The sequence below is a fragment of the Nipponia nippon genome, unplaced genomic scaffold, assembly GCF_047370975.1.
Source record: "Nipponia nippon isolate SJK-2023a ecotype South Korea unplaced genomic scaffold, ASM4737097v1 scaffold_36, whole genome shotgun sequence".
Classification (NCBI taxonomy): domain Eukaryota; kingdom Metazoa; phylum Chordata; class Aves; order Pelecaniformes; family Threskiornithidae; genus Nipponia; species Nipponia nippon.
Window position 1 is genome coordinate 2,979,623 of NW_028262354.1, and position 24,410 is coordinate 3,004,032.

Below are 24,410 nucleotides of genomic sequence, written 5' to 3' on the forward strand. Positions count from 1 at the left end.
ATGAGCCGGGCGCTGCCGCCTGCACCGGGGCGGCTCAGCTGCTGGTGACTGAGAGCTGTCGCAGGGAGCGGGGCAGTGGCTCCCGGCGGGCACCCCTGGGCCCAGAGGCCCCCGGCACCGGGGGACGCCGCAGGCTGGACTGTGTTGGGGTGCTAGGGGCTCCCCGCCGCTCTCCCTGCCCTCACCGCGGCCTTGGGGTGGCCCCTGGTCCCGGCAGCGGGGCTGGGCGGGGGGTTAGTCCTGGTGCTGGCCTCGGTGGGATCCGGTGAGCCCAGTGCTTGGGGTGACAGGTCAGGGCTACCGGCGGCGGTGTCGAAGCACTGGCAGGGGTGCGGGTGCAATACGGGGGTGCAGCAGGGTGAGGTGCAGAGTGTGGGGTGGGGGCTGCAGGGGTGCGGGATGCAGGGTGCGCGGGATGCAGGGTGCGGGGTGTGCGGGATGCGGGGGTGGGGTGGGAGATGTGGGGTGCAGGATGGGGGATGCGCGGGATGCAGGGGTGGGATGGGAGATGCAGGGTGCGGGATGGGGGATGCAGGGTGCACGGGATGCAGGGGTGGAGTGGGAGATGTGGGGTGCAGGATGGGGGATGCACGGGGTGCAGGGTGCGGGATGGGGGGTGCAGGGTTCATGGGATGCAGGGGTGCGGTGGGGGATGCGGGATGCAGGGTGCGGGATGGGGGACGCGCGGGATGCAGGAGTGGGGTGGGGGATGCAGGAGTGGGGTGGGGGATGCGGGGTGCAGCGTGCGGGATGGGGGATGTGGGGTGCGCGGGATGCAGGGGAGGGATGGGGGATGCGGGGTGCATGGGATGCGGGGTGCACGGCGCAGAGCGTAGGGCGCGGACCCAGGGCTGCAAGGCCTCAGGCAGAGGGGGTGTTTGGGGTGCAGGTCGTGCAGGGGTGAGGCTGGGGGATGCAGGGCGTGGGGTGCAGCGATCCCACCGCCCCAGCCCAGCTCCTGTCAGCCCTGCCGGAATCCCGCCGAAGCAGGGGCTCTGCTCCCAGACAAGGATCTCTTGCCCCCGTTGCGATCCTGAAGCTCTCCCCACCGCTCCTTCGCTCCCCTTCAGCGCCTCAGGTCCCAGCAAGCCGCCAGCGCCCGGTCTTGTCTTACTCCCTTCGATTCCCAGACTCGATCGTCAGCCCGTAAGGAGGTTCCCACTGGCGATATCGATCCTGGAGCATCACTACTTCCTCCAGCTCTCTGACACCCCAGGACACATCTCTGCGCCTCACCCTGTGCACGGACCCGTTGCACGTGGCAGTTTGCTCCTGCCCGAACCCCGGGAGAGGTGCGGAAGCCTTTTTCTCCGCTTGGCTGCCTGCAGGCCGGCGGAGACGCTTGCATTTCAGGCTCATTCTCAGAATTTACAACGTTTTCTCCATTGCCACGCTGGAAACCTCCTTACAGAGCTGGGCAGAAGCTTCTCCTGCCGGGGAGGTAGGGCTGAGGGTGACCCGTAGGCACACGGGGAGCAGCAGCAGGGCTAAGAATAGACCTTGGGGGGCTACCAAGGCAGCGACGCTCTCCCAGCCATCCTGCCCACCCTACGATTACACCGATGACAAGAGCTTGGAAGAGGGGAAGAGCAGCTCATCCCCAGAAGCCGAGCATCTCCTGCCGGCCGAGGACCAGAGAAGGCCGGGCGGCGATCGCCGCGCACCTCCTCTCCTCCCCGCACGCGACGGGAACGACCACGGCTCGCTAACGCTGCTACCGCCGGGCTCAACGCAACCCCCTCTGCAGCACCGGGAGCTCATTTTTGCAGCGCTCCTGCTGTCACCTTGCAGCCTTCCTCCTCCTCCTCCTCCTCCTGCCACTGGCTGGGGCCTGCGGGAGCGTTCCTCGCTAACTAGTGCTTGTTTTCTATCTAACTTTTAATTGCAGGGCACAAGGAGTAAACCACCTACCCCCGGCAGCAAGCGGAGTTTTGCACAGAAATTCCTCGGCATCGGGCTGCGAGGTCCCTGCCTACGTGCGCACGAAATCCGGCGTTATTTATGGAAGGGAAAGAGTTACAAAGGAGAAGATTACAGGCTGAGTATACCTGGAGTAACACAGTGACTTTGATTACAATTACTGACACTGCTGGGTGAGGTGTAATTAATATCGCGGAGTAATTACATGGTTACTTCATCTGTTTAAAAATATATAAATAGCCTCTGCTGAGTTTTCATTGAAAGCAGCAAACACCAGCCCCAAAGCCGGAGCCCGGCAGCAGCAGGCAGGGCTCCACGCAAGGACCTGGCAGAGCCCGAGCAGGACCCCGGGGCAGCACCGGGGAGGAAAAAGGGGGAAATGGTGAAAGCCGAACAGAAAACGGCTGCTTCCAGAAGTAGCCAGGTGATGCCCAAGGGTACCTCGGGAAGCTGAATGCCGTCAAAAAAATAAAAAAAAATAAAGCATGAGGGGCTGCGCTTCGGCAGGCACAGGCGGTGGCTAATGCCGAGCGCCGCGCCATCGCCGAGACGGTGCCGCTGATCCCCACCAAACCCAGCAGAAGCGGCAGGAAGGCGATGGGCTTGGTTTTAAACAGATGAAGCGCCTGCTCCCGCTACTACGTCGCTTGCCGGTGAGCCCCCGCTCGACCCCGGCGGATTCGGCGCTGCCGGCTGGACTCCAGCACGGATGCTCCCGGTGCGAGCAGAGGTGGTTGTAGCTGATGGGGTTTTTCACCCAGCGGTTCTGAGGCCGCCGCAAAGAGCCCGGTGGCTTCCCAAAATGCTGGGGGGGTGTGGGGTCCTGGGCAGGCGGCGATGTGAGCACCTGGAGACCCCCTCGGCGCCTGGGCTGGCCTGCCAGCCCCGTCATCGGCCATCGCCGCGTCGGCTGGGGGCAGCCCTGCCTGACCCCACATCCCCGCACGCTTTAGGCACTGCTTTCCCAGCTCCGGCACGTGTCTCCAGGCAGAATATGACACCGAGGACCAGAAAGACGAAGCGTCCCTTGTTCTGCCCCGGGGCAGAAAACACTCACTGCTCCGCAGAACCCCCGGGGCAGGTTACGGCCAGACACCGTCACCCACCCGGCAATGCAAGGCAGGGGTTCGTGTGGGTCCCGGTAAGGAGATGGGATAGAGCGCGGGCAGCGTAGGTCAGAGCCTGTGCAAGAAACCACCACGTTGGCATCTGCCCGGCGGGGCTTTGCGATGGTGAGAGGGGCAGGGGGCGAGGAGAGCGCCCCGGCCCCCGGCGGGGTCCACGCAGGGGAGGGAAACTCTCCCTCTGGTGTCTCCGTTGCTTCAGTGCTTCTGACTTGTTGTTTTATTTTGTTTTCAAATGTGAAGACCTGAGATTGAGCGTGGGTTTTTTTTTCCGTCTGCCACCGGACGCCGTGGCGCGGGCCCGCCCGAGGCGTCGCCTCCCGTCCCCTTCCTTCACCACGTGTAGAGGCACCTGAACAGGGATGCGATTCCCGATACCAAGGCGTTGGCAAAGCTCCGAGCGTCGCTCGGCACTGCTGGTCCGACTGGCTCCGGCCGAAGGGTCCTGCAGCGGTTCGAGGACCAGAAGAAAGTCCATGGAGACCTCGGGACCTGCGCGGAAACGCTTCCCCTGTCCGTGGGGGGGCTGAGGGGCTGCGTTTTAGCAGCTGCTTGAGCTCGTGTAAGGGGTGGGGAAGGAGGTGGAGCTGACCCCGATGGGGCTCTCGGAGAGAGGAGTTTGGGGGGTGCCCACCGGCACGCCGACCCCCCGCGCCTCCAGGACGGCGGCGAGCAGGCGCTGCTGCTGCTGGCGCAGCATGTCGGCCATCAGCAGGGGCAGGGAGTTGAAGCTAGCGCTGAGCTGCTCCAGCTTGGACTCCAGGCTGCCGATCTGCTTCTCCAGGTCCTCGCTGCGGTCGTTGAGCTCGGTGATGAGGTCGTACATCACGTTTTGCATCTATGGGGAGGGGACAGAGGGGTTAGTGCCACGGCCCAGGGCCGGAGGGGTTAATGCCACTGCTGCTGGCAGCGCTGAGCCCTTTAACCGCTTCTTGCGGGCAAAGCCCCAAGAACTGCCCCGTCTCACCCGCTCCGGGAGCTCGCAGGGCACCGTGACCGCAGCTTGGCTCGCCCTGGGACGTTAAAATGAGGAAACCCTGTCTCCGCGCAGGCGGAGGGGAAAGGGGCAGCCAGCCCCGTGCTGCCAAGCACTGGTACCCACGGCTGGGGCTGCATAAGGGGGTGCAGGGAGCAAAGACCTTTCCTGGAAGCAGGGTGACCCCCCACCAGTCCCTGCCTCGTGTCTGTATTTCTCCTCCTGCCTTGCAAGAGCAGCCATCCCACGGCAGCTATTCCCAGCTGACATCTACCGAGCCGAAGCATTTTGCGGTCAGCCAGGTCCGCTCGAGTTTTTCCAAGTGAAGAGAAACACTCGGGCAGCCTGGCCGAGCTGCGAGGTCGCTGCGGGGACTTGCCTTCGAGAGGTCGACCAGGGTGTTGGCTTGGTCGCTCAGCTTCCTCTGCTCCATCTTTACGCTCCGCAACCTGGGGAGGAGGAAAGAGCAACGTGTCTGCACCCCTTCCCCAACTGCAAACCTCAGCCGGAGATCTGCCCGCATCCACGGCGATGGGAAAGGGTCCCCATGCTCCTGCCGGGGGCTGGACCACGGTTCCCACGGGGGCTCAGCATCCCCCGCAGCCCTCCCGCCCCGGCGTGCGGCCCCTTACTGGTGAATGGCTTGTAGGAACTTCCTCTGATGCTTCCTGACTTTGGCGTGATCGATCTTCTTCAGCAGTTTGGTGTGCTTATAGATGAGCCACGTTTCCCGCAGGACGTTGGCCGCCGCGTTCTTGATCTGCAAGAAGGGAGTTGGCTGCGTGTCACCGGCCCCGGCTGCGCCGGCACGCAGGATGTGGGATTTCACGGAGACACCGGTCTGGCTCTGCCGTGAGCTGCTGGATCGTGAGCCGGTGCTGCAAGAGCACTTGACTCGCCCCAGCTGGAGCGAGGCGCTCGGCTCCGCTCCCGCACGGTCTCCTGCGCCTTCGCAAGGGATCACGGGCAGCTCAGACAGGAGCACGGGCCGGCAGAGCTGCCCGCACCGAGCAGCGGGTCTTGGCCCCTGGTGCGCCCGCATCCCCATCCTACCCCGCACCGATGCTCCGCCACCGGGCTCCTCACCCCTGCGTGAAGCTGTACCCTAAGCCTCGAGAAAAAGAAAAAAATCCCAAAGTTTTTCTCAATTCCCGCATCCATCTGCCACTCTTGGCAGGTCCCGGCTGGGCTGCCGGCATGAGGACGCAGCTTCCGCAGGCTCCCCGGCTAAACCGCCGTGCTGCTGCTCACTCCAAGATGAATTGGCCACCGCCTGCCTGGCATGGAGCCTGCAGATCCATATCCACGGCCGAGGGAGCGGGGCAGACCAGCTGTTTGCCTTTCCGGCCCGGCCACGCCGAGGCCCCCAACTGTCCCCAGGGTGTCAGGGCTGCTGCCGGCACGCGGCTCTACCCGGGGCTTGGCTCTGCGGGGCAAAGCGGGGTTCCCTGGCCACATCCCGACACTGGGAGGTCGCCCTTCCAAGGGCTGCACCGACACTTGCTTTGCCACCATCCCCTATATAAAATATCACTCCTGCTGCTGGCGTGCAGAGCCCATTACATCACGCGGCGCCGTTGGGTTGCCGACGCTTTGTCATCACGAAGCTGCTGAGACCAGAGACCTCCGGCAGCCCCCGCACGCTGCCGGGGATGCGATGCCAGACCCCGGCGCGACCAGCGACCCCCTGGACCCCCTCTGTGGCCGCCATGGCCTCCGGGTCCCTCCTTGGGGATGGAAACCGCAGAAGCCTCACGGCGCAGCTCTCGTCTGTGGCAGGCGAGGCGCTGAATCACCGAAATCCAGCTGTCTTCCCGACACTGAGCTACAGGAGATCATGCTCCGCAAGAGGAGAGAGCCCATATCCTCCCCAAGGGAAAAAAAATGGGCTTTTCCTCTCGGGAGTGCAGCCGAGCATCCTGCATCGCCCAAATCCCTGATACAGAGCTGGTGCTGTTTGCTTTCACCGCAACGCCTGCACTGCATCCAGAGCACTCAGACGCCTTCCTCCGGCCGTGGGACCCACGGGACCCGCACCCAGGGGTGCCGACGCCTTCCTCCCGCCACGGTCGCCAGCATCCCCAGCTCCCCGCAGCGCCTTACCCGCTTCGTCAGCTGCGTGTCCATCATGAAGTTGTGGACGTGCTTCTCGGCTTTGGTGAGCTCCAGCTTCCTGGCCACCACGGCCACCACCAGTGCCGTGCAGCCGGCGCCCTGCGCGGGGACATCAGTCAGGGAAACGGTTTGGCACCCTCGTGCAACAGCAGCACTCCCACCCTCACAACCCCCTAATTAATTAAACCTCCATGGCCCCCCACCCACATCACCCTAACGAGGAGATATCACAGAGCCTGGGTGTCCTTGAGCGGCTGACGATGTGCTGGGTAATTAACGGGAGAGGCTGGGGCTGATTAACGAGGTCAGTGGTGATCAGCTGTGAGCCCTCACCTCCCCGCCGCTAATTAGAAATGGCTGGGCTGAGCCTGCTTCCCGGTGCCACCGCGGGCCGGGGCCCTGCGGGATGGGGAGCCCCCCGCTCCCGAGAGGGGTGCAGGGTGGGAGAGCGGTGGGGAAGCACCGGGGGAGAGCGGGGAAGGGGACCCGCGAATCGAGACCCCGCTGAATCGCCGCGTCTCCCAACAGCGACAGCTGGGAGCTCGCTTATCCCGGCGATTAGGGCCGGATCCGCGTGGTAGCCATCATCTCCGGCGCGTATTTGTCTTTGGAAAGCAAAGGTGCCAAGCCTCCGCTCCCTGTGGTGTCCCCGCGCTCTGCCTGCTGCTGCCCGTACCAGATGAGCCGCTCCCCCCTCCCGGCACTCTGGCAGAGGCCCACGATCCTGGCAAACGCTCCTTAATTTATTAAAGAGTCATTAATTAACATCATGCTCTGAGCTGAATCCTTTAGCATCCCCGAAGATCCCGCTGCGTGCTCTCGGCTCCCACCGCTTCGCTCTTCCCAGCGGGGCAGCCGCCCCTGGTGCCGCGGCTCGGGGAGCCCCCGGCCCCGGTGGTCACGGGGGTCCCCATCCCCAGCAGTGCTGCTGGATCGGCGCCGGCAGCGGGGCACGCTTTGCCAGATGGTGCCTTGGTTCAAAGTAACCACTGGCTGCGGGGGGAGCTCCGGGAGCCCCCGGCACCGGGACGCCCTCAGCCGAGCCAGTGACCGCTGCCCCGCGCCGTGCTGCTGGCAAACGCCGCGTGTTCCCCCCCCAGGAGGGATTTTCTCCTTTGCTTGGCTCCTATCAACAGCATCAGCCTCGCTGGTGCCCGGCCTCACACAAGGCAGATCAAAGACTCGCAGATAATATAAAATTAATACCCGCTGGCGGAGCCGCCTCGGCCAACAGCTCTCGCGGGGCACAGAGCGGCAGAGCTGAGCCTGGCCAGGGCGGGGTGCCAGCTCCGGCTGCCCCGGCTGGGAAGCGGGGACAGGGATGGCTCCGTCCCCAGGGCCTGGAGCTGACGGGGGCAGCGCCGGGGTGCGGGGGGCTGGGGTGGATCTGCAGAGGAGCTGTGAGCGCAGAGCCCCTGGCCACTCCTTTGGCCACCCTGGCTAGAAAGCCCCGCAAGCTGGGACATCTCACGGGCGCCTTGGAGCAGGTATGCCGGAGGCCCCGGAGGACGGTGACCTTCTGGCCATGAGGAAATGAATCCGCGGCAGAGCGGTGATGCCGGTGGGAGCGCGGCGGGGGCGGAGGGCTCCCAGCTGGTCCCAGCTCTCAGTGGGAGCCGGCAGCATTTGGGATTGCTCCGGGCGATGGAAGCCAGGCGGCGCGAGCAGGGACAGCCAAGGGATGCTCGGGGGCCCCTCTGCTCCCTGAGGACACCCCTGACCCCGCCGCGGTCCAGCTCCCCCCTCCCTCGCCGACCGTAGGTCCAAATCCACCCCAAATTCACCAGTGGGGACCGCGGGGCAAGGGACTGGCTGGCGTCCCACGCTGCACCCGGTGCGACTGCAGCACCCGCCAGGCACGCACCCAGCCTGCGCCATGAACCAAACCACCACGTCCTGCTAATTACTGCGCTTACAGTAATTGCAATTACAGCTCTATCACCTTCCAGGCTGCGAGACCTCGGAGCCGAAGTCGTTACACCTCATGCACGGACAAGCCAGCCGGGAAGCAGGTCCCCTTAAAATCTGGTAGCCCTGCAGGACGGGCAACCGGCTCGGCACGGCCCTTACCATGATGCCGGTGAGCAGGCAGACACCCTTCCCGCAGTAGGTGTGTGGGACCATGTCACCGTAGCCGATGGAGAGGAAGGTGATGGAGATGAGCCACATGGCACCCAAGAAGTTGCTGGTTACGTCCTGCTGGTCATGGTACCTGCCAAGGAGACATGGGCGTCAGCGTCACGGCAGGGGACGGGGACGGCTGCAGGGAGCAATGGGGGCACTTGGGCACGGCGGCTCTCCTGGCACGAGGCTGTGCCGCGCCACGGGGAATAGGGATTAATAACGCGGCAGGATGCCCCGTAGCAGCGGCGCTTGCACAATTTGTGGCACAGGAAAACCCCCAAGGACAAAATCAGAGCGAAAACTCCATGGAGAGGGCTTCTGCTTTTGGTCAGACCTGTCACCACATCCTAGTCCCACCGGCTGCATCCCCGGTGCCACGCAGCACGGTGGCAAGAGCCAGCTGATGGGAGAAACAGCTGTGGTTCGGCAAAGCCCCCAACGGCACCAGCTCGCCGCCGGGGTCCTCCTCCATGTCCCCTGGCTGCGGTGGCTCAGGCTGAGCCCACTCGCCCTGTGCCACCCCGGGGGATGGTGCCGTCAGCAGCCCCGGCAGGACCACTGGGGACGGATCCTGCCAAGCCTCCGGCACGCACTTGGCTCTTGGACAATGCGGGGGGGACGGCTCACGCGCTCGAGACAAAGCACACGTGGAGCGGCTGCGGCTTCGGGGATGCTGCAAACTTTCCGTGGCCATGTCCCTGCCGAGCTGCGAGGTCAGCGACCGCCCTGGCCAGCCCAGCAGCCGGCTGCGGCTCTTCTGGCAAACACGCAACCGGGGGCCCCGGCTGCCTCCGGTTCCCCAGGGCCGGTGCGAGCCCGGCTGAGCCGCGCAGGGATGCTCCCGGGGGGATGGAGGGCTGGCTCCCGGCGGTGAAACGGGGGCTGGCCTGGCCCGCAGCGGGACTCAGCCCAACGCCCCAGGGTGGGCAGGGGAAGGCAGCACCTTCGCCCTGCCACGGGCAGGACGGTCACCTCCTGCCTGCACGCATCCCTCTCCCTGGCAGGCTTCTCCCAGCCTCCTCATGAAATCATTAGAGGGAAACCAGATGGAGCTTTTGGCAATTCCCCCCCAGTTCATCCCAGCTCCTTCTTCCCGGAGCAGTTGGGTTTTCTCCTCTTCCGAAATGTTTTTCCCCCCAAGTAACTGGAGACCTGAACGACATCTTGGTGCATGAGAAAGCGCCCTCAGCCACAGCGAGAGCCGCTGCCGCGCTGCGGCCAGGGGAGCCGGAGCCTGTCACCGCGGCCACGGCAGGGCTCCCCAAAATCCCGGCACCAGCAGCGGCACGCAGCCCCCATCCCGGCCAGCACGTTCCCTGGGAAAGGCTGAGCCCAGCCCGTCCCGCAGGATGTGAGCTCTCGAGCCACGGGGACGACCCCGGGAGCATCGTGCTGGGGAAGGGGGTTACGGCGCAGCCGGACAGACGGATGTTCTCTCTTCCCAGAAGCACTTTGAGCAGAAGGAGCTGATAAACAGCGGGGCCTGGCACACGCCGCGGCTGCCGCCATTGGCCCCCAGCGCCGGTTTCCATCGTCCCCTCGTCCGCCTGCCCCCACCAAGGGCACAGCCGCTCCCTGCCAGCAGGGCCGCCCCGAGCATCGCCCCAGTCCTGCGCCACGGCACCGCCGAGCGGTGCATCGCCATGCCAGGATGCTGCGGTAGCGCTGCCATCGGTTTGGGCGGCACTGCCGAGCGGAGCATCGCCACGCCGGGATGCTGCGGTAGCGCTGCCATCGGTTTGGGCGGCACCGCCAAGCGGAGTATCGCCACGCCGGGATGCTGTGGTAGCGCTGCCATCGGTTTGGGCGGCACCGCCAAGCGGAGTATCGCCACGCCGGGATGCTGTGGTAGCGCTGCCATCGGTTTGGGCGGCACCGCCGAGCGGAGCATCGCCACGCCGGGATGCTGCGGCAGCACTGCCATCGGTTTGGGCGGCACTGCCGGGGAGCGCCAGGCTGGCTGCACCCTAACCCCAGGGAGCGGGGCCGGCTGCACGTGCATGCGCACGTGCGCGCCATCGGCGGGCAAGGCCAGCAGCAGCGCTGGCACCGCAGGCGGCTCTGCGCAGCGGCCGGGCGAGCGGGCGAGCGGGCAAGGTTGCTAAGCGACTTGCTGCCTTCGGAGAGCTGCGGCCCCCCGCCACGCACGGGAGGATGCCCGGCAGCGATGCTGCGCCCGCGAGCACCGAAGCAGCCCACGGTGCCGAGGGGACGTGCCGCAGCCGTGCCACCCCAGCCTGGGGACCACGTCTTGGAGAAGCACAGCCATCCCCGAGCTGCCCGGCCCCAGTGAGTGCTGGTTGGGGATGGCCCCGCAAGCCACAGCAAACTGGTTTCCAGTGCCGGTGCAGCAGCCTGCCGTCGGTGGGGACACGTCCTGGGCGGCCCTTGCAGGGGCTGTGCGGCACCCAGGGCCGGTGCAGGCCCCGGGGCTGGTGCATCCCTCAGGGACGGAGCGTGTCCCGGGGGTCCTGCATCCCCCGGCTCCTGCATCCCCCGGGCCGGTGCATCCCCAGCCCGGCCGGGAGCCTGCCTGGGTTCACATCTGCCGCTCTGTAGACAGAGGGAGGTGGCAGCAGCTCACGGCAGCTGCGGTGCCAGTGATCCGCAGCGCCTCGTCTGCATCATTTCTTTTTTTTTTTTTTTTTTTTTGTGGTTGCTAATGGTTCTTTATTTACATTGCGTTTTCCAGCCCAAGCCCCCCAGGTGCAGAACCAACCCCCCGCGCGTCCCCCGGGAGCCCGTCCGCCCGCTCCCCATTTAGGAGGCGCAAATAAAAAATCTCCCAAACACAATTAAGCAGCGCACAGCTATCCGCTATCCAGCACATCCTGAGAGCATCATTAGGGGAGGCAGGAAGGCAAACGCAGCCTGTAAAAGCTCGTAAAACCTCAGCGTGCCGCTCCGCTCCACTGCCACCACACTGAAAGCTGCTCTAATGCCCCTTCACCGGGTGCCCAGTGCGAGGGGTCCCGCGCTGGGGAAGAGGAGGGGTGGCCTTCCTCCTGCCGTGCGAGTGCCTAGAAGCAAGCTGGGTGTCCCGGGGACCTCGGGGTGCCGGCGGTGCGATCCCGCGCACCTCGGTTTCGAGTATGGCACGAAGCTGCCGCAACAACTTAAATGGATTTCAGGTGATTTCACTAATCCACGGACACCAAACGGTAACACGCGCTCCTCGGGCGCTTCCCGGCAGAGCGGTCCGGGCTCCGAGAGCCCTCCGGGGCAATTAGCCGTGCTCCGATGGCAGCAGGGCACCGAGCTCAGCTCCCTGGGGACAGGGGTGGCCCCACGCTGGGACAGGACGCAGGACACCCTGCGGGGCACCTGCCCTCCCGGCCCTCAGATGGGCAGGTGCTGCCGGCACCGTGCTCCGTGCCGAAACCCCTCCGGCACAGGGCTGGGGCGGGCGGGGGTGCTCCGCCACAGCCCTCCGCTTCCCCTTGGGGGACAAAGGGGTGCTGGCGCATCCCCGAGAGATGGAGGCGCAGCGGTACCCGCCAGGGCCGGTCGCCACAGCAACCCCCGCGCCGAGCATGCCGATGGCGGCGTGATGCCATCCGGCAGTGGGTTTGTCACCGCGGTGTTGTCATGGCAGTCGCTCGCAGCGACGCCAGAGCCCGAGCCAGGCACTACCGCTCATCAGCCTCATGGCACCTCCAGCCTCTCCCCACGCTCGGTCCCCCCAGCTCCCGCCGCTCCCCGCATCCCCCACCCACCCTCCTGGGGCTCCCGCGCCGGCTGGCACCGCATGCCATCCCCTCTCATGGGGACCCTGCCTGTCCCCAGGCACCGCGCTGCGAGGACAGGGCTGGCCCTGCCTCTGCCTCCTGCCCGGGGACGGGGGCTCATCGGTGGGAACCCGCGGCTGCCGAGCCCGCGGATCTCTGCATCCCTCCCACAGGGTGCTGGGACATCGCAGCTCCGCCGAGCATCCTGAACCGCTGCGCATCCCAAACAGCCACGCACCCCGAATGGCCACGCACCCCAAACCCCAACACAGCCCCTCTCACCTCTCGCACACCCGGACCGTCCACGCAGCGATGATCCAGAGGGAAATGCTGAAGACCAGCAGCACCGTCCCGGGGCAGATGGTCATGAGAGTCTTCATGACGAAGCGGGTGTTGAAGTTGATCTTGTTGAGCGCCCCGATGCTGCGCGAGGAGGCGTCGGTGAAGAGCTTGCTGTGCAGCAGCATCACCCGAGCGATCAGGTAGAGGCGCAGGAACATGGGGATGGACAGGATGATGTCCACGTCCGCCTCTGCCCGAGAAGGCGTGTAGGAGAAAGCCAGGCGGGCTGTCCAGAAAAATTTGTACTCCCCGGGGATGGGGTGTATGGCACAAACCAGCATCTCCAGGCTGATGTAGAGGATGCGCTCGTACGTCATCGCTATCCGCCAGTCGTCGGCTCCGTTGTCAATCACAAAGAGCTACCGGGATATAAAACCACACGGTTACTGGTGGCCCCGGCTGACCCTGCCCCACCAGCGTCCCGCCACGGGCACCCGGGGGGACCGACACCAGTGCCCCGCGGAGCCAGCGATGGCTTCAGCCAGGAGGCCTGGGGATGGATGGGGAAGGCAAAGGTGGGGATGAGCCTTCTCCATCCCCTCCGCTGCTCTGCCTGGGTCTTCAGGGGACGGGGACAGCGCTGGGGACACCCCAGAAAGCTTTAGGGTGCCCAGGTACGGCATGGGGACAGCTCGCTCGGACCCGCTCCCGCACGCCGGCTGGCAGGAGCCCACCTCCCGACACGGCCTCCTTGCCGGGGGCACGGAAACGGGTGAGCCGTGGTGCCGCAGATCACTGGCACGAGCCACCCTTTGCTCCCGCCACTGCTGCACCAGTGTCACCGACAGCCACCACGCCCCAGTGCTGGGGCAACTTTTGGGGAGGGAACACCACAGCCAGAGCACCCGGTCGCTGGCGGCGATGGGATCCGGTTGTCATAGCAACCGCCGGTTCGTCCTGGGTACCAGCTCCTCTCCCACCGCCGGCGACAGAGTCGGGGTCTCTGCGGGAGCTGGGAGGACGGCAGCTCGGGCTGGTCCTGCCAGGACGCCGCCAGACCCCGTCCTGCCTCGGCGGGGCCGTCCCGAGGCTGCCATCGGTTTGTCCCTGGTGCGACGGGGACACCGGTGTCACCTACGGCAGCGGGGACGCACTCAGGGCCTCTCCGCAAGCAGTGTTTGGCAAAGACACCGTTGGGAAAGGATCCAAGGGGGACGTGGCAGCCGGCGCTACTGTCACCACCGTGTCCTCGACCCCGCAAAGCACGGAGCAACACCGGCTCATCCGGGGGGGCCAGGAGCTCTCGCGGCCGCTCCAGCCCCGGGTGCTGGGTGGAAGCGCGGCCCCGGCTGGCGCCGAGCCCGGGAACAACCTCCCACTCCGCCGGAGGCCCCAGCGCACCTGCGCCAGCCGCCTCGCCGGCACGGCACGACACACAGGGCTCTCCCCGAGGACAGCAAGAGCCGCCGGGACTGACTCACGGAGCGGCCGTCCCCGGCCACCTCCTTTTCTGTTTGGAAAGCTCCGCTCCTTTTAGCTGCTTTGTTTGAGAAATTGTTTATAAAAATGCTCCAAGCTGTCAAGGGAGATCCTCAGGCAGTTAGCAAGCTGACAGCCCATTCCTTCCTGGAAAAGGGTGTTAAAAATAAACAAATTAGCAAGAGGAAAAAGGCAGGGAGCCTTTTGACTGCGTGGGGGGGTTTTGCAACGGGCCGGGTCGGGGAAGGGAAGGAGCAAGGGGGGGATTCGGGCAGGTTCCCCCTGCGCCAGCCCCTCTCAGCCCTGCACCTGCGGCGCATCGCTGCGGGTTTCCATGGAAACCCCGGCACGGGCCGGCGGTACCCGGGGCATCCCCAGCATCCCCAGCATCCCCAGCATCGGCGCCGGCAGGGGAAGGAGCAAGCCCGCTGGCCACTGCAGCTGCGGGCAAGCGAAGCACAAGGAAAGCCACCGAGAAGCCGCGTGGGGGGAGAAAGCTTCACCCAATTAAATGCACAAAGAGCCCCGGGCACCCCGAGGGCAGGGGCGAGGGGGGCCGTGCCCCCCCAGAATCCCCCCGGCCGGAGCTGGCAGCCTCGCCGGCATTGCGCTCCATCCCGTGCCACGGCAATAACCGCGGTGCTGTCACGCTCCGCACCACCCTGGGGCATCACAGCGGTGGCAGACCCTACCCCAGGGTGCAAACCAGAGCCATCCCCAAGGCGCTGAGCCCGGTGTCACCGGGAGCGGGTCAGCCCCTGCCCGCGGGCGCAGGGAGGCCGGGGCCGCGGCGGCGCTGCTGGCAGCTCTCTGCACACGCTCAGCCTCGCGACGAGCGAGCGACACACGCAATTAGCAGCAGCTCACGGCCTTGCAGCAGAAAGCGGAGCTGGGAAGGCCGGCGGGGGCGGGAGGATCTTCTTCACCTGCAGCCCCGGCTGGCGGGTGATGGGCACAGGGACACCCCGGGGACCCGCCGCCGTCCCAGCCCGTCGGGTGACAGCGGGTGTAGGCAGCCGGGGAGGGGACAGGCAGGACCCCAGGAGCTGGACTCAGGACCCCAAGCACAGCGATGCCCAAGCCCCAGAGAAACCGAGGCACAGGGAGAGCTGCAAATGTCCCAAAAGATGGGCAATTAATGCGATTAATACTGAGGAAAGAGGCCAAAGCCGCTGTCGAGGCTTTCCTGGAGGCCGGGGAGGTCCGGCAGTGCCATGGCGGGGTGAGCGCAGCCCCCCCTTAGGCAAGAGGGCCGAGAAGCGGAGGATTTACAGCTCTGTCAGCCCCGCTTCCATCCCCGGCCGGATTATCAGCAATCCCTTTATAAGCACCTAAGAGATAATAGGGCGATCAGCAGCCAGCGCGGCTTTGTCCGGAGCAAATCAAGTCAAACCGATCTCATTCCCTTCCCTGCCAGTGTAACCAGCCCAGCGCAGCAGCCGGGGCCTCACGGCCAGACCGTGGCGAGGTTCGGCATCCCCGCACCGGCACGGCGCGTGTGCTCGGGGACCGGGACCCCGCGGAGGGACGGCAGCGGGGATTTCGGCTCCGGCCGCAGGCAGAGCCGGGGTAGATGTGGGAAGCCCCGCGCACCGCTGGGGTGGACGCTGCCTTTGCACAACCCACTCCCGAGAACAACAAGCGGAGGAAGCCGGCGAGCACCGGGGCACAGCCCGCCTGGCTGACCCCAACCGCCACCACCCCGGGGTAAATATTATTCTAGCAGAAAACCAGAACTCCCAAATATTTGCTTTGAGCAACCCGCAGCCAGGCTCGCTGCCCGCGCAGGCAGGCTGAGCCGGGGGGGTGGCTCCCGGGAAGGTCCCTGCAGGCAGGAGGCAGGCAGGGAGCGGCGCGCCTGCCTCCAGCCCCCCAGCCAGCAAAGCTGCCCCGTCCCCCAGCCTCGAGCGGGACGAGGTGGGATCTTTGGTGCACCAAAACACCGGGCACTCGGGGTCGGGGGCTTCGGCGGCCCTTCCCAGGATGCTCCTTTTCTGCCTGGTGATTCGTTCCTCCCGTCGCCAAAACACGCCGGCATCACGCCGAAGCCGGATCCCGTGGGGAAGCGCAGCCTTCCTGGAGCAAACCGGGAGCCCTTTCATTTCCCAGCAAAGCCGGGGGGGGGGGGCAGGGAGGAAGAGGGTGGGCAGCCCTGATTAGGAAAGGATTTCACAGCTTTCCTTGGCACCTCGGCTGGTCTGAGCCCTTCCTGGCTGCAGCCTCCCCCAGCCGCCGGCAGCTCCGCCGGGCACCCTGCGCCTGGGCAGACCCCTCGGTGCCCGGCCTTGCTGCCCCCCGAGACCCCTCGCTGTCCCCCAAGACCCCTCGCTGCCCCCTGAGACCCCAGCAAGGAGGGAGGAGGCTCCATGCAGGCTACGAGCTCGGGTACCACATCCCACCGAATCCCGGCAAACCCCGCAGCCACCCGCCCTGGCAGCCCCTCGCTCGGCGCCGGCGACGCCGGGACCTACCTGCACCTCCCGCGTGTGGTAGGCGATGATGAGGCCCAGCAGGATGACGGTGGAGAGGCTGATAAGGCATTTCAGGGCCAGGGAGAACATGGAGTCCTGCGAGGCGAGAACAGGGTGGGCGTTAGGGGGGACGTGGCCGTGGCACCCTGCCGGCACTGCCGCGACGCCGGGCTCCGCACCCCCAGGGAGATGCTGACCCTCCCAATACCTGCTTTCCCCGCCGCCGGCACTTCGGCCACCCCAGCTCCCACCTTGAGTGGCTCGGCACGGTAGCAAGGGCACTGCCGGCACCACCGGCACCATGGGCAAGAGTGGCCCTGTCACCGAAACGGTTTTTTATTCGATTCTGCCAAGTGTAATTACCAGCCTCCCCTCGCTGGGACGCGCGACGCCAGCGCCCCAGCCGCATCCAGCGTGAGCCCAATGTTACGGCACCCTAATGGATGCTCTAATTAGATCCTCCTGCTAATTAGCTCTATGTAAATTAAACCAGCCCGTGATTCAGTGGTGGTCGAAGCAGCTGCTGCCCAGGACCCCGCCGGGAGGAGCAGGATTCACCCTCCCACGGGCTCCCCTCCAGACCCCATTTCAGTCACTGGTAAGGCCAGGATCTGGCCCTACCGGTGCTGGGGCACCCGGCCGAGCCCTGGCAGCCCCTCACCACCATCTTATCTCCAAACCAACCTGCCCCGCCACCGCACCCGTCCCACACCTTCTCCCCATCCCCAGCACACCGAGGCCCGGCACGCTCACGGCACGCCGCGACCCGGCGCGCTCACGGCACGCCACACCCATCCTTTGCTCCCCGGTGCGCCGGGCTGCCTTCAGCCTGCCTCCTCACCCTCTCCCCGGCGTTCCCCATCCCCGAGGGGTATTTAAACGCGGAGAAGGGACTATTTGCCGCGGAGGCGGTGGCGCATTGTTAACAACTTGGCTCCGGCCGTGCAATTGTGTGGATATAATGGCTGGTGCCGAGAGAAGTGCCGGGGACCAAACAACGGCTATTAATAGGCAAACTCCGGGGCAGGGCTCGTGCCAAGGCTGCTCCAGCCAGACTCTTCCCAGGGGCACTAATCCTGCCTGCCCGAAGCACGGGGACCCCATGGGGCTGGTGGGTCCCCAGCAGGCGCGGCGTTATTGGCAAAGGCAGCCACACACCCACCACGTTTACCGATGCCTCCTGCCAGCGCCGGGTCTGGAGGGAGCGGGCAGGAAGAGCCGCTGCTGGATCCCACGCTCGCGGCAAACAACAGGGAGGGCTTGGCTGAGCTGCGGCGTCACCTCGGCAGCCCCGGCACGCATCCTCCCCGCGCCACGCAGGTGGCAGGATGCTTCACCCCGGCGGTGCCGCGCAGGCTGCTGGCGGCCCTGGGAAGCAGCGGTGCCGTCCCGGAGGCGGGAGAGGCCCCATCCTGCCCGAGGGACAAGCAGAGAGCAGGCAAAACCCGGCCACCGCGTCTTGGCTTTCTGGCTCAGCCCCGGCACCCTCTGGCCTGGGGAGCCTGCGGCGGCATGGCTGCCGGCCGTGGGGCAGAGCTGGAGCCGGGCCAGGGCCGGCAGCACCGACATCGCCGTCCGCACAACAGCTGCCGGCCCCGGCCCCAGGCGCTCCTTCGGTCATGGCCGCGTCCCTGCCAGCGAGCTCCGGTTTCCCACCAGGGGCTGCCGGGGGGGATTTATAGACGGTCGCCCATTGCCACAGCTCCGGCCAAGGGCCTGGGGCGGCTGGGAGCCAGGGACCCCCCGCTGCACCCTGCGGTTGTTGGCACGAGCATCACGGTGAGCGGCAGGCGCTGGGGCAGGGGTCGGGGCTGCGGGCGGCTGCACGGCGGCAGCGCTGACTCACAGGGTCTTCCCCGGCTGACACAGCAGCTCGGCGTGCCGGGGCCAGCAAGCGTGGCAGCGGCGCTGCCAGCGGCCCGGTGAGGGCGACTGGTCCCTGCCGGCACCAGGCACGCGGGCCCAGGGAGCCCGGCAAGGGCGGCCGCGGCTCAACAGGTAGCGGGCGCAGGAGGGGGACGGTGGCTCGGCCTTGCTCCTGCCGAAGGAGAACCGCCGGCATTGCGCTCCAGGAATCGCCGGGAGAAGAGGCTCCGGCAGTGAAGCGAAGCAAAGCATCCTCCTCCCTCGGCGGGGGAGCCAGGGATGTGGGCTCGGCACCGAGGCATCCCTCCGCCTCGGCCGGAGCAGAGGGAACCGCTGCTGGCAGCCCCCGCACTCCCGCTGCCGCCGGCAGCTGTGGGCAGCCGGGGCTCGGGAGCCCCCCGCCGCTGTTTGGGCACCTCCATGGGGAGGCGGCGGGGTCTCCCGCACCCACGGGACCCCCAGCCGCGTCCCTGCCTCCCTCCACCTGCTCCAGCTCCGTCGCCTCCGCCGCCTGTGCCGCCCTCCCCGCCGCCCGCGCCGGATAATGGCAGGAAGCGGCGAGCAGCCCCTTCCCACCCTGCTCCTTCCCCTCCGCCGGCGGCACCGCGGCACGGGGACCCCCGCCGCCCGCCCCCCAGCCCCCTCGGCAGCGCCGTCCCGCTGACGCCCATGGGTGCCATGCACGCCCTGCCGGCGCGGGTGCCGATGCCTTCCCCTCTCTGGATAGGTATAAATAACATGACAGATGTCTATACAAAGAGTTATTCATATCGCTGCCAACCAGCGCAGCCCGGGAGCAGGAGCTGGAAGGGGCGTGGGGGGGAGAATTATAAATAAAAGACACCGTCCTGCAAAAAAAAAATGAAAAAAATGGAAGAAAGGGGTGTGGAGGAGGAGGAGGAGGAGGGAGGGGGGGCTCCGCCGCACCGCCGAGGGCACAGTGCCTCGGGGAGCGCCTGGCCGAGCCGGCGACGGGCACCGCAGAGCCTGGTGGGTCGGTCCCTGGTACCGCTGGCACATGGGGTGGCTCTGCCAGGACCCGGCACAGCACCCGCCCCGGCACACGCAGCCGGCGCATGGCCCCCGAGCCCGGCGCTCGCCCTGTCCGACACCTGCGGCCGCAGCGTCCCCGTAAGGCCCCGGGGCCGCCCCGTTGGTCCCCAGCCAGCCCATACGGCCCCGTCCCATGCCGTATGGGGCAGACGGCTCCGTGTTTATCCCATGGGACGCCATACGGGGTAAACGGCTCCGTGCTCACCCCACCGGGCACCGTCCAGTGCCGCCAGCCCCGCACCCACCCCCCAACCCCATCGGTACCTTGGAGTAGAGCCCCCAGGAGAGCTCGGTCTCGATGACCATGACGACGATGCCGAACATGCCGAAGATGAGCGCGTAGTCGCTGAGACGCTTCCTCTTCTCGAAGAGCGCCCGGCGGTGCCCCAGCCGGTAGCCGATGTTCTGCGCCTTGCGTTTGGGCCCCTTGGCGAAGGCGGCGGGGGCCGGGCGGGCCGGCGGGCGGTCGGGGCGGCGGGCGGCGGGCGCGTGGTTGTCCTCGCGTGAAACGACGATCTCGGGGGGTCCGCCGGTACCGAAGAGCTGCAAGGGCTGCGCCTCCGGCTCGGCCTCGATGAGGTTCCTGCGGGATGCGCTGAGCCGGCTGAGGGGCTTCATCACCCCGCCGCTGTACTTGCAGGAGCTCATGGCGATCTCGGTGAAGGGGTTGCTGTCCCGCCGGTGAACCAGCGGGCTGGGCTGCCGGTGTTTGCCGCTCCCCGCCCCGGAGCCCGCTCCCGGGTGGTCGCCGAGGTTGAGTTGGCTGCCGTGGCGGGAGGAAGGGTGGAGGGCGGCGGGGGCGGCGGGAGGAGGAGGAGGGGCCCGTAACGACCCGGGCGAGGAGTGCAACAGGCTGTGCTGGAGCGGCGGGAGCGCGGCGGGAGGCGGCGGTGACCGTTCATCCCCCGGTAAGGGACAGGGACACCGACCATCCTCTTCCAAGTCCCCCACTCCCGAATCGTGAAGATGGCCCGATGTCTCCATAACGGCGGTACCGGCGCCGATTTACCGGGCACCGGTTCCGTTTTACCGGTCCCGCGAGCTGGATCATGAATGGGCGCCGCGCTCTCGCCACCGCCGCCGCCGCCGCCCCCGCCACCGCCGCCGCCGTTGGCCCGGCCCCGCAGCGCCATTGGCCACGCCGGGGCTCCCCGCAGGCTGACATCATCCCCGCCCGCTCCCCGCTTCGTAGCCCCCCTCCTTCCCCTCCCACCTTCCCGGTTCTTGCGTCTCTACGGGGTCGCTCGGGACTTGTAGTCCGTCGTTACCGGTGCCGGTGCATCCCGGTGGACTACAAGTCCCGAGAGACCCCCCCGCACCGGTTCCACCCCCCTGGAGCCCCCCCACCTCGAGGGGCTGCCCCCCCTTATTTAAGCCCCCCCATAATCCCCTTAGGGAGGCTGGGGATTACGGGCAGCAGCTGGAGCGGGTGCTCCCACCCTGGGGCTGCGTCACCCCGCGACGTCCCCAACGCCCCCCCGATGTCCCCAAAGGGGGATCGCGGCGAAGCGGGAGCCGGGCTTTGCCGCCGCCGCAGCGATGGACCCTCAGCCCCCTCCCCAAGCCCGCAGCCCCCCCCGGCCGTGCCCAGCTGCTGCGGGAGAGGAGCGGGTATTAGGGCAGGAGCCGTCGGCTTGGGAAGCGGATAATCCGCAGGGAATCGGCCGCTGGAAATCCATTCAAACACCCCACGAAGCACCCAGCTGGCGGCCCCCCGGCCCGGGCGGCGGGAATTAAAGTGCACCCCTGCCCCCCCCAAAGGTGGGGAGCCCGGCGGGGGCGCGGGCAGGGGAGCATCACTGCGTCCCCCGGCCCCGTCCGCAGGTCCCCTCCCCAGGGAAATGAGACGCGGAGCCGGGGCGGCCGCGGTTCTCCCTGTCGGAGCTTTATTTGCAGGGCGGGGAGGGCTGGCAGGAGGCGGAAGGGGGGGACGCGGTCCCCGAGCCCCCGGCACCGGGCTACAACCGGTGGCGGAGCGACCGCAGCAGCGGCTCCAGCTGCTCCTCCAGGGCCACCTCGTCCCCGTCGTTGGTGATCACCCAGTCGAAGGCCACTCCTTGGTCCAGGCCGCACTCAGACTCGGCATCGTCCACCCCTGGGGAGGAGCAGAGCCCGGGTGAGGCCCCCGAGGAGGGTCAGGATCCGTCCGTCCGTCTGTCCCGCTGCAGCCTCACCCCCCCCCCCCCCCAGCTCAGGGGCTTTAGCTAAAACCGCTGGCTCCCGCAGGCCGGGGATGGTGGCGCAGGCGTGAGGCAGCCGCGGCGGCGGCGCAGCCCCGGGTTTGGCGCTGTGCTCAGGGAAGCGGCGCTCGCTCGCTCGCTCACCGGCGACGAAGGCCCAGTTCCTCTTCTTCCTCGTCTCCTCGCTGGCCACCACCCGCGCGGTCTGCACCGCGGCCCCGTAGGCGTCCCGGAACCACTCCACATCGGAAAGGCGCCGCGTGTCGCTCACCACCTGCGCGGGGGCTCCGTCAGCGCCCGCCCCGCGCCCCCCACGCCCCCCGCGCCCACCCAGCCGCTCACCCACACCGGCTGCACCGCCCCCTCCACCGCCGTCCTGCAGAAGAAGCCGGGGTCGGCGCGGCGCTTCTCCTCGCCCCAGCGGATCATGTCCTGCCGGTACCTCTCCTTGTAGGCGCTGGCGTCCAGGAGCCGCTGGAAATCCAGGCCGTGCTCCTGCGGGGAGAGGGCGTCAGCAGGCACGGCCCGTGCCGCGGCGCGGCAAGGCAGGGCTCGGCACCGGACGACAGCGCAGCACGATATGGCACGGCACGGCAAGGCAGGGCTCAGCACAGCACGACAGCGTGGCACGGCGCAGTTGAGCATGGCGCGGCATGGCACGGCGTGATGTGGTGTGGCATGGCATGGCACGGTGCGGCACGGCACAGTGCGGCGTGGCGCAGCTCAGCATGGCGTGGTGCAGCACGGCACGGCGCAGCGTGCATGGCACAGCGTGGTGTGGCATGGCACAGCTCGGCACGGTGTGGCACAGCCTGGCACAGCACAGCATGGTGCGGCACGGCACAGTGTGCCACGGCGCAGCACAGTGCGGCATGGCACAGCTTGGGACGGTGTAGCACAGCACGGCACAGCTCGGCACAGCGCAGCATGGCACAGCCAGGCACAGTGTGGCACAGCCTGGCACAGCACAGCACGGTGTGGCATGGCACAGCGTGCCACGGCGCAGCACGGTGCGACATGGCACACCTCAGCACGGTGTGGCACGGCATAGTGTGCCATGGCACAGCATGGTGTGGCACGGCACAGCTCGGCATGGTGCAGCACAGCACAGCCAGGCACGGTGTGGCACAGCATGGCACAGCACATTGTGGCACGGTGCAGCATGGTGCGACACGGCACACCTCAGCACGGTGCGGCACGGCACAGCGTGCCACGGCGCAGCACGGTGCGGCACGGCACAGCTCAGCACGGTGTGGCACAGCACGGCACAGAACGGCGTGGCACAGCACGGCACAGCACGGCGTGGCATGGCACAGCTCAGCATGGTGCGGTGCAGCGTGGCGCGGCGCAGCATGGCGCAGCGCGGCACGGTGCAGCATGGTGCGGCATAGCACAGCCGGGCACGGTGTGGCACAGCACGGTGTGGCGCAGCGTGGCACGGCGCGACGTGGCGCGGCAGGGCGTGGCAGGGCGCGGCAGGGCCGGTACCTTGGCGTAGCGCTCCTTGAGGGGCCCGGAGAGGCGCAGCACGGTGCACACGTCAGGGCCCAGCCTACGGGAGAGGGGTCAGCGACCGGCACCGGCACCGGCACCGGCACCGGCACCGGCACCGGCACCGGGCGCGGCTGGCTCCACCCGGGCAGGGCCCGCCCCCCCCCCCCCCCGGTGCCGGCCCCGCCCCTCTGGTACCGGCCCCACTCCCGGTGCAGGCCCCGCCCCCGGGTATCGGTCCCGCCCCCCGGTACCGGCCCAGCCCCTCTGGTACCAGCCCCGCTCCCCCGGTATCGGCACCACTCCCGGTACCGGCCCCGCCCCCTGGTAACGGCTCCGCCCCCCGGTGCAGGCCCCGCCCCTCAGCACCGGCTCCGCCCCCCCGGTATCGGCCCCACTCCCGGTACCGGCTCCGCCCCCCCGGCGCCGGCTCCGCCTCCCGGTACCCGCCCTGACTCCCCCCCCCCCCCGGTACCGGCCCCGCCCTCCGGTACCGGTCCCAACCCCTGGTACCAGCCCCGCCCCCGGTACCGGCCCCGCCCCCCGGTGTAGGCCCCGCCCCCCAGTACCGCCCCCACCCCCCGGCACCGGCCCCGCCCCCGGTACCGGTTCCGCAGCTCCTCGGCCACGAAGTCCTTCCCCGACTTCCTCTTCCCGCTCAGCAGCAGCACCGCGCGCGGCACCGCCATCCGCCCGCCGGCCACGCCCTCGGTCACGCCCACCGAGCCGGTCTGGACCGCCCCCCGTGCCCCGCCCCCCCCCCCCGCGGGGGAGCCGAGTGGTACTGCCCGAGGAGGGGGGCGGGGCGGGGCGGGGCGCCGCTGACTCCGCCCCTCCGGAGGGCGCCCGCCGCACAGCGCCCCCTGCAGGGCGGGGCCTGCGCACCCCGACACCGCGCTGGGGCACGGCGGGGCCCCGGCCCCCGGCCCCTCCGTTCCTCCTCTGAACCCCCCTTTCTCCAGCACCCTTTCCCCCCCCAGCACCCCCTCTTCCCCCCAGTATCCCCAGTTCCCCCTCTGAACCCCCCTTTCCCCCTGCACCCCCTGTTCCTCGTCTGAACCCCTCTCCCCCAGCACCCTTTTTCCCCCAGCACCCCATCTTTCCGCCTGCACCCCCTCTTCCCCCAGCACCCCCAGTTCCCCCTCTGCACCCCCCCTTTCCGCCTGCACCCCCTGTTCGCCCCATTCCCCCCAGCACCCCTGTTCCCCCAGCACCCCTGTTCCCCCAGCACCCCTTGTTCCTCCTCTGAACCCCTCTTCCCTGCAGCACCCCCAGTTCCCCCTCTGCAACCCCCCTTTCTACCTGCACCCCCTGCACCCCCCTCTCCCCCCAGCACCCCCATTCCTCCTCTGAACCCCCATCCCCCCCAGCACCCCATTCCCCCCAGCACCCTCTCTTCCCCCCCAGCACCCCATCCCCCCAGCACCCCATTCCCCCCCAGCACCCTCTCTTCCCCCCAGCACCCCATTCCCCCCAGCACCCCGTTCCCCCCCAGCACCCCCATTCCCCCCAGCACCCCGTTCCCCCCCAGCACCCCGTTCCCCCCAGCACCCCCCATTCCCCCCAGCACCTCATTCCCCCCAGCACCCCCCATTCCCCCC

The 24,410-nt window shown here is 67.8% G+C and overlaps 2 protein-coding genes across 4 annotated transcripts; both read right to left on the reverse strand.

The window, feature by feature from the left end:
- Positions 1-817: 817 nt before the first annotated feature.
- On the reverse strand, positions 818-20,196 carry KCNN3 (potassium calcium-activated channel subfamily N member 3). Its single transcript, XM_087772033.1, has 8 exons — positions 19,403-20,196; positions 16,220-16,315; positions 12,270-12,688; positions 8,206-8,347; positions 6,124-6,234; positions 4,653-4,780; positions 4,400-4,469; positions 818-3,882 (listed from the first exon to the last, which is right to left on the reverse strand). Exons 1-8 carry the CDS (start codon positions 20,120-20,122, stop codon positions 3,586-3,588), a joined length of 1,983 nt encoding a protein of 660 aa, XP_087628159.1. The 5' UTR covers positions 20,123-20,196; the 3' UTR covers positions 818-3,585.
- An 806-nt stretch (positions 20,197-21,002) lies between these two features.
- PMVK (phosphomevalonate kinase) lies at positions 21,003-23,601 on the reverse strand. 3 transcript variants are annotated; one of them, XM_087772256.1, is made up of 5 exons: positions 23,416-23,601; positions 22,807-22,870; positions 21,667-21,813; positions 21,463-21,592; positions 21,003-21,233 (listed from the first exon to the last, which is right to left on the reverse strand). In XM_087772256.1, exons 1-5 carry the CDS (start codon positions 23,496-23,498, stop codon positions 21,097-21,099), a joined length of 561 nt encoding a protein of 186 aa, XP_087628382.1. In that variant the 5' UTR covers positions 23,499-23,601; the 3' UTR covers positions 21,003-21,096. The 3 variants fall into 3 exon arrangements, with proteins under 3 accessions (XP_087628382.1, XP_087628380.1, XP_087628383.1); XM_087772254.1 differs by having other exon boundaries at positions 21,661-21,813; positions 23,416-23,573; XM_087772257.1 differs by lacking the exon at positions 22,807-22,870 and having other exon boundaries at positions 21,661-21,813; positions 23,416-23,525.
- Positions 23,602-24,410: the final 809 nt, after the last annotated feature.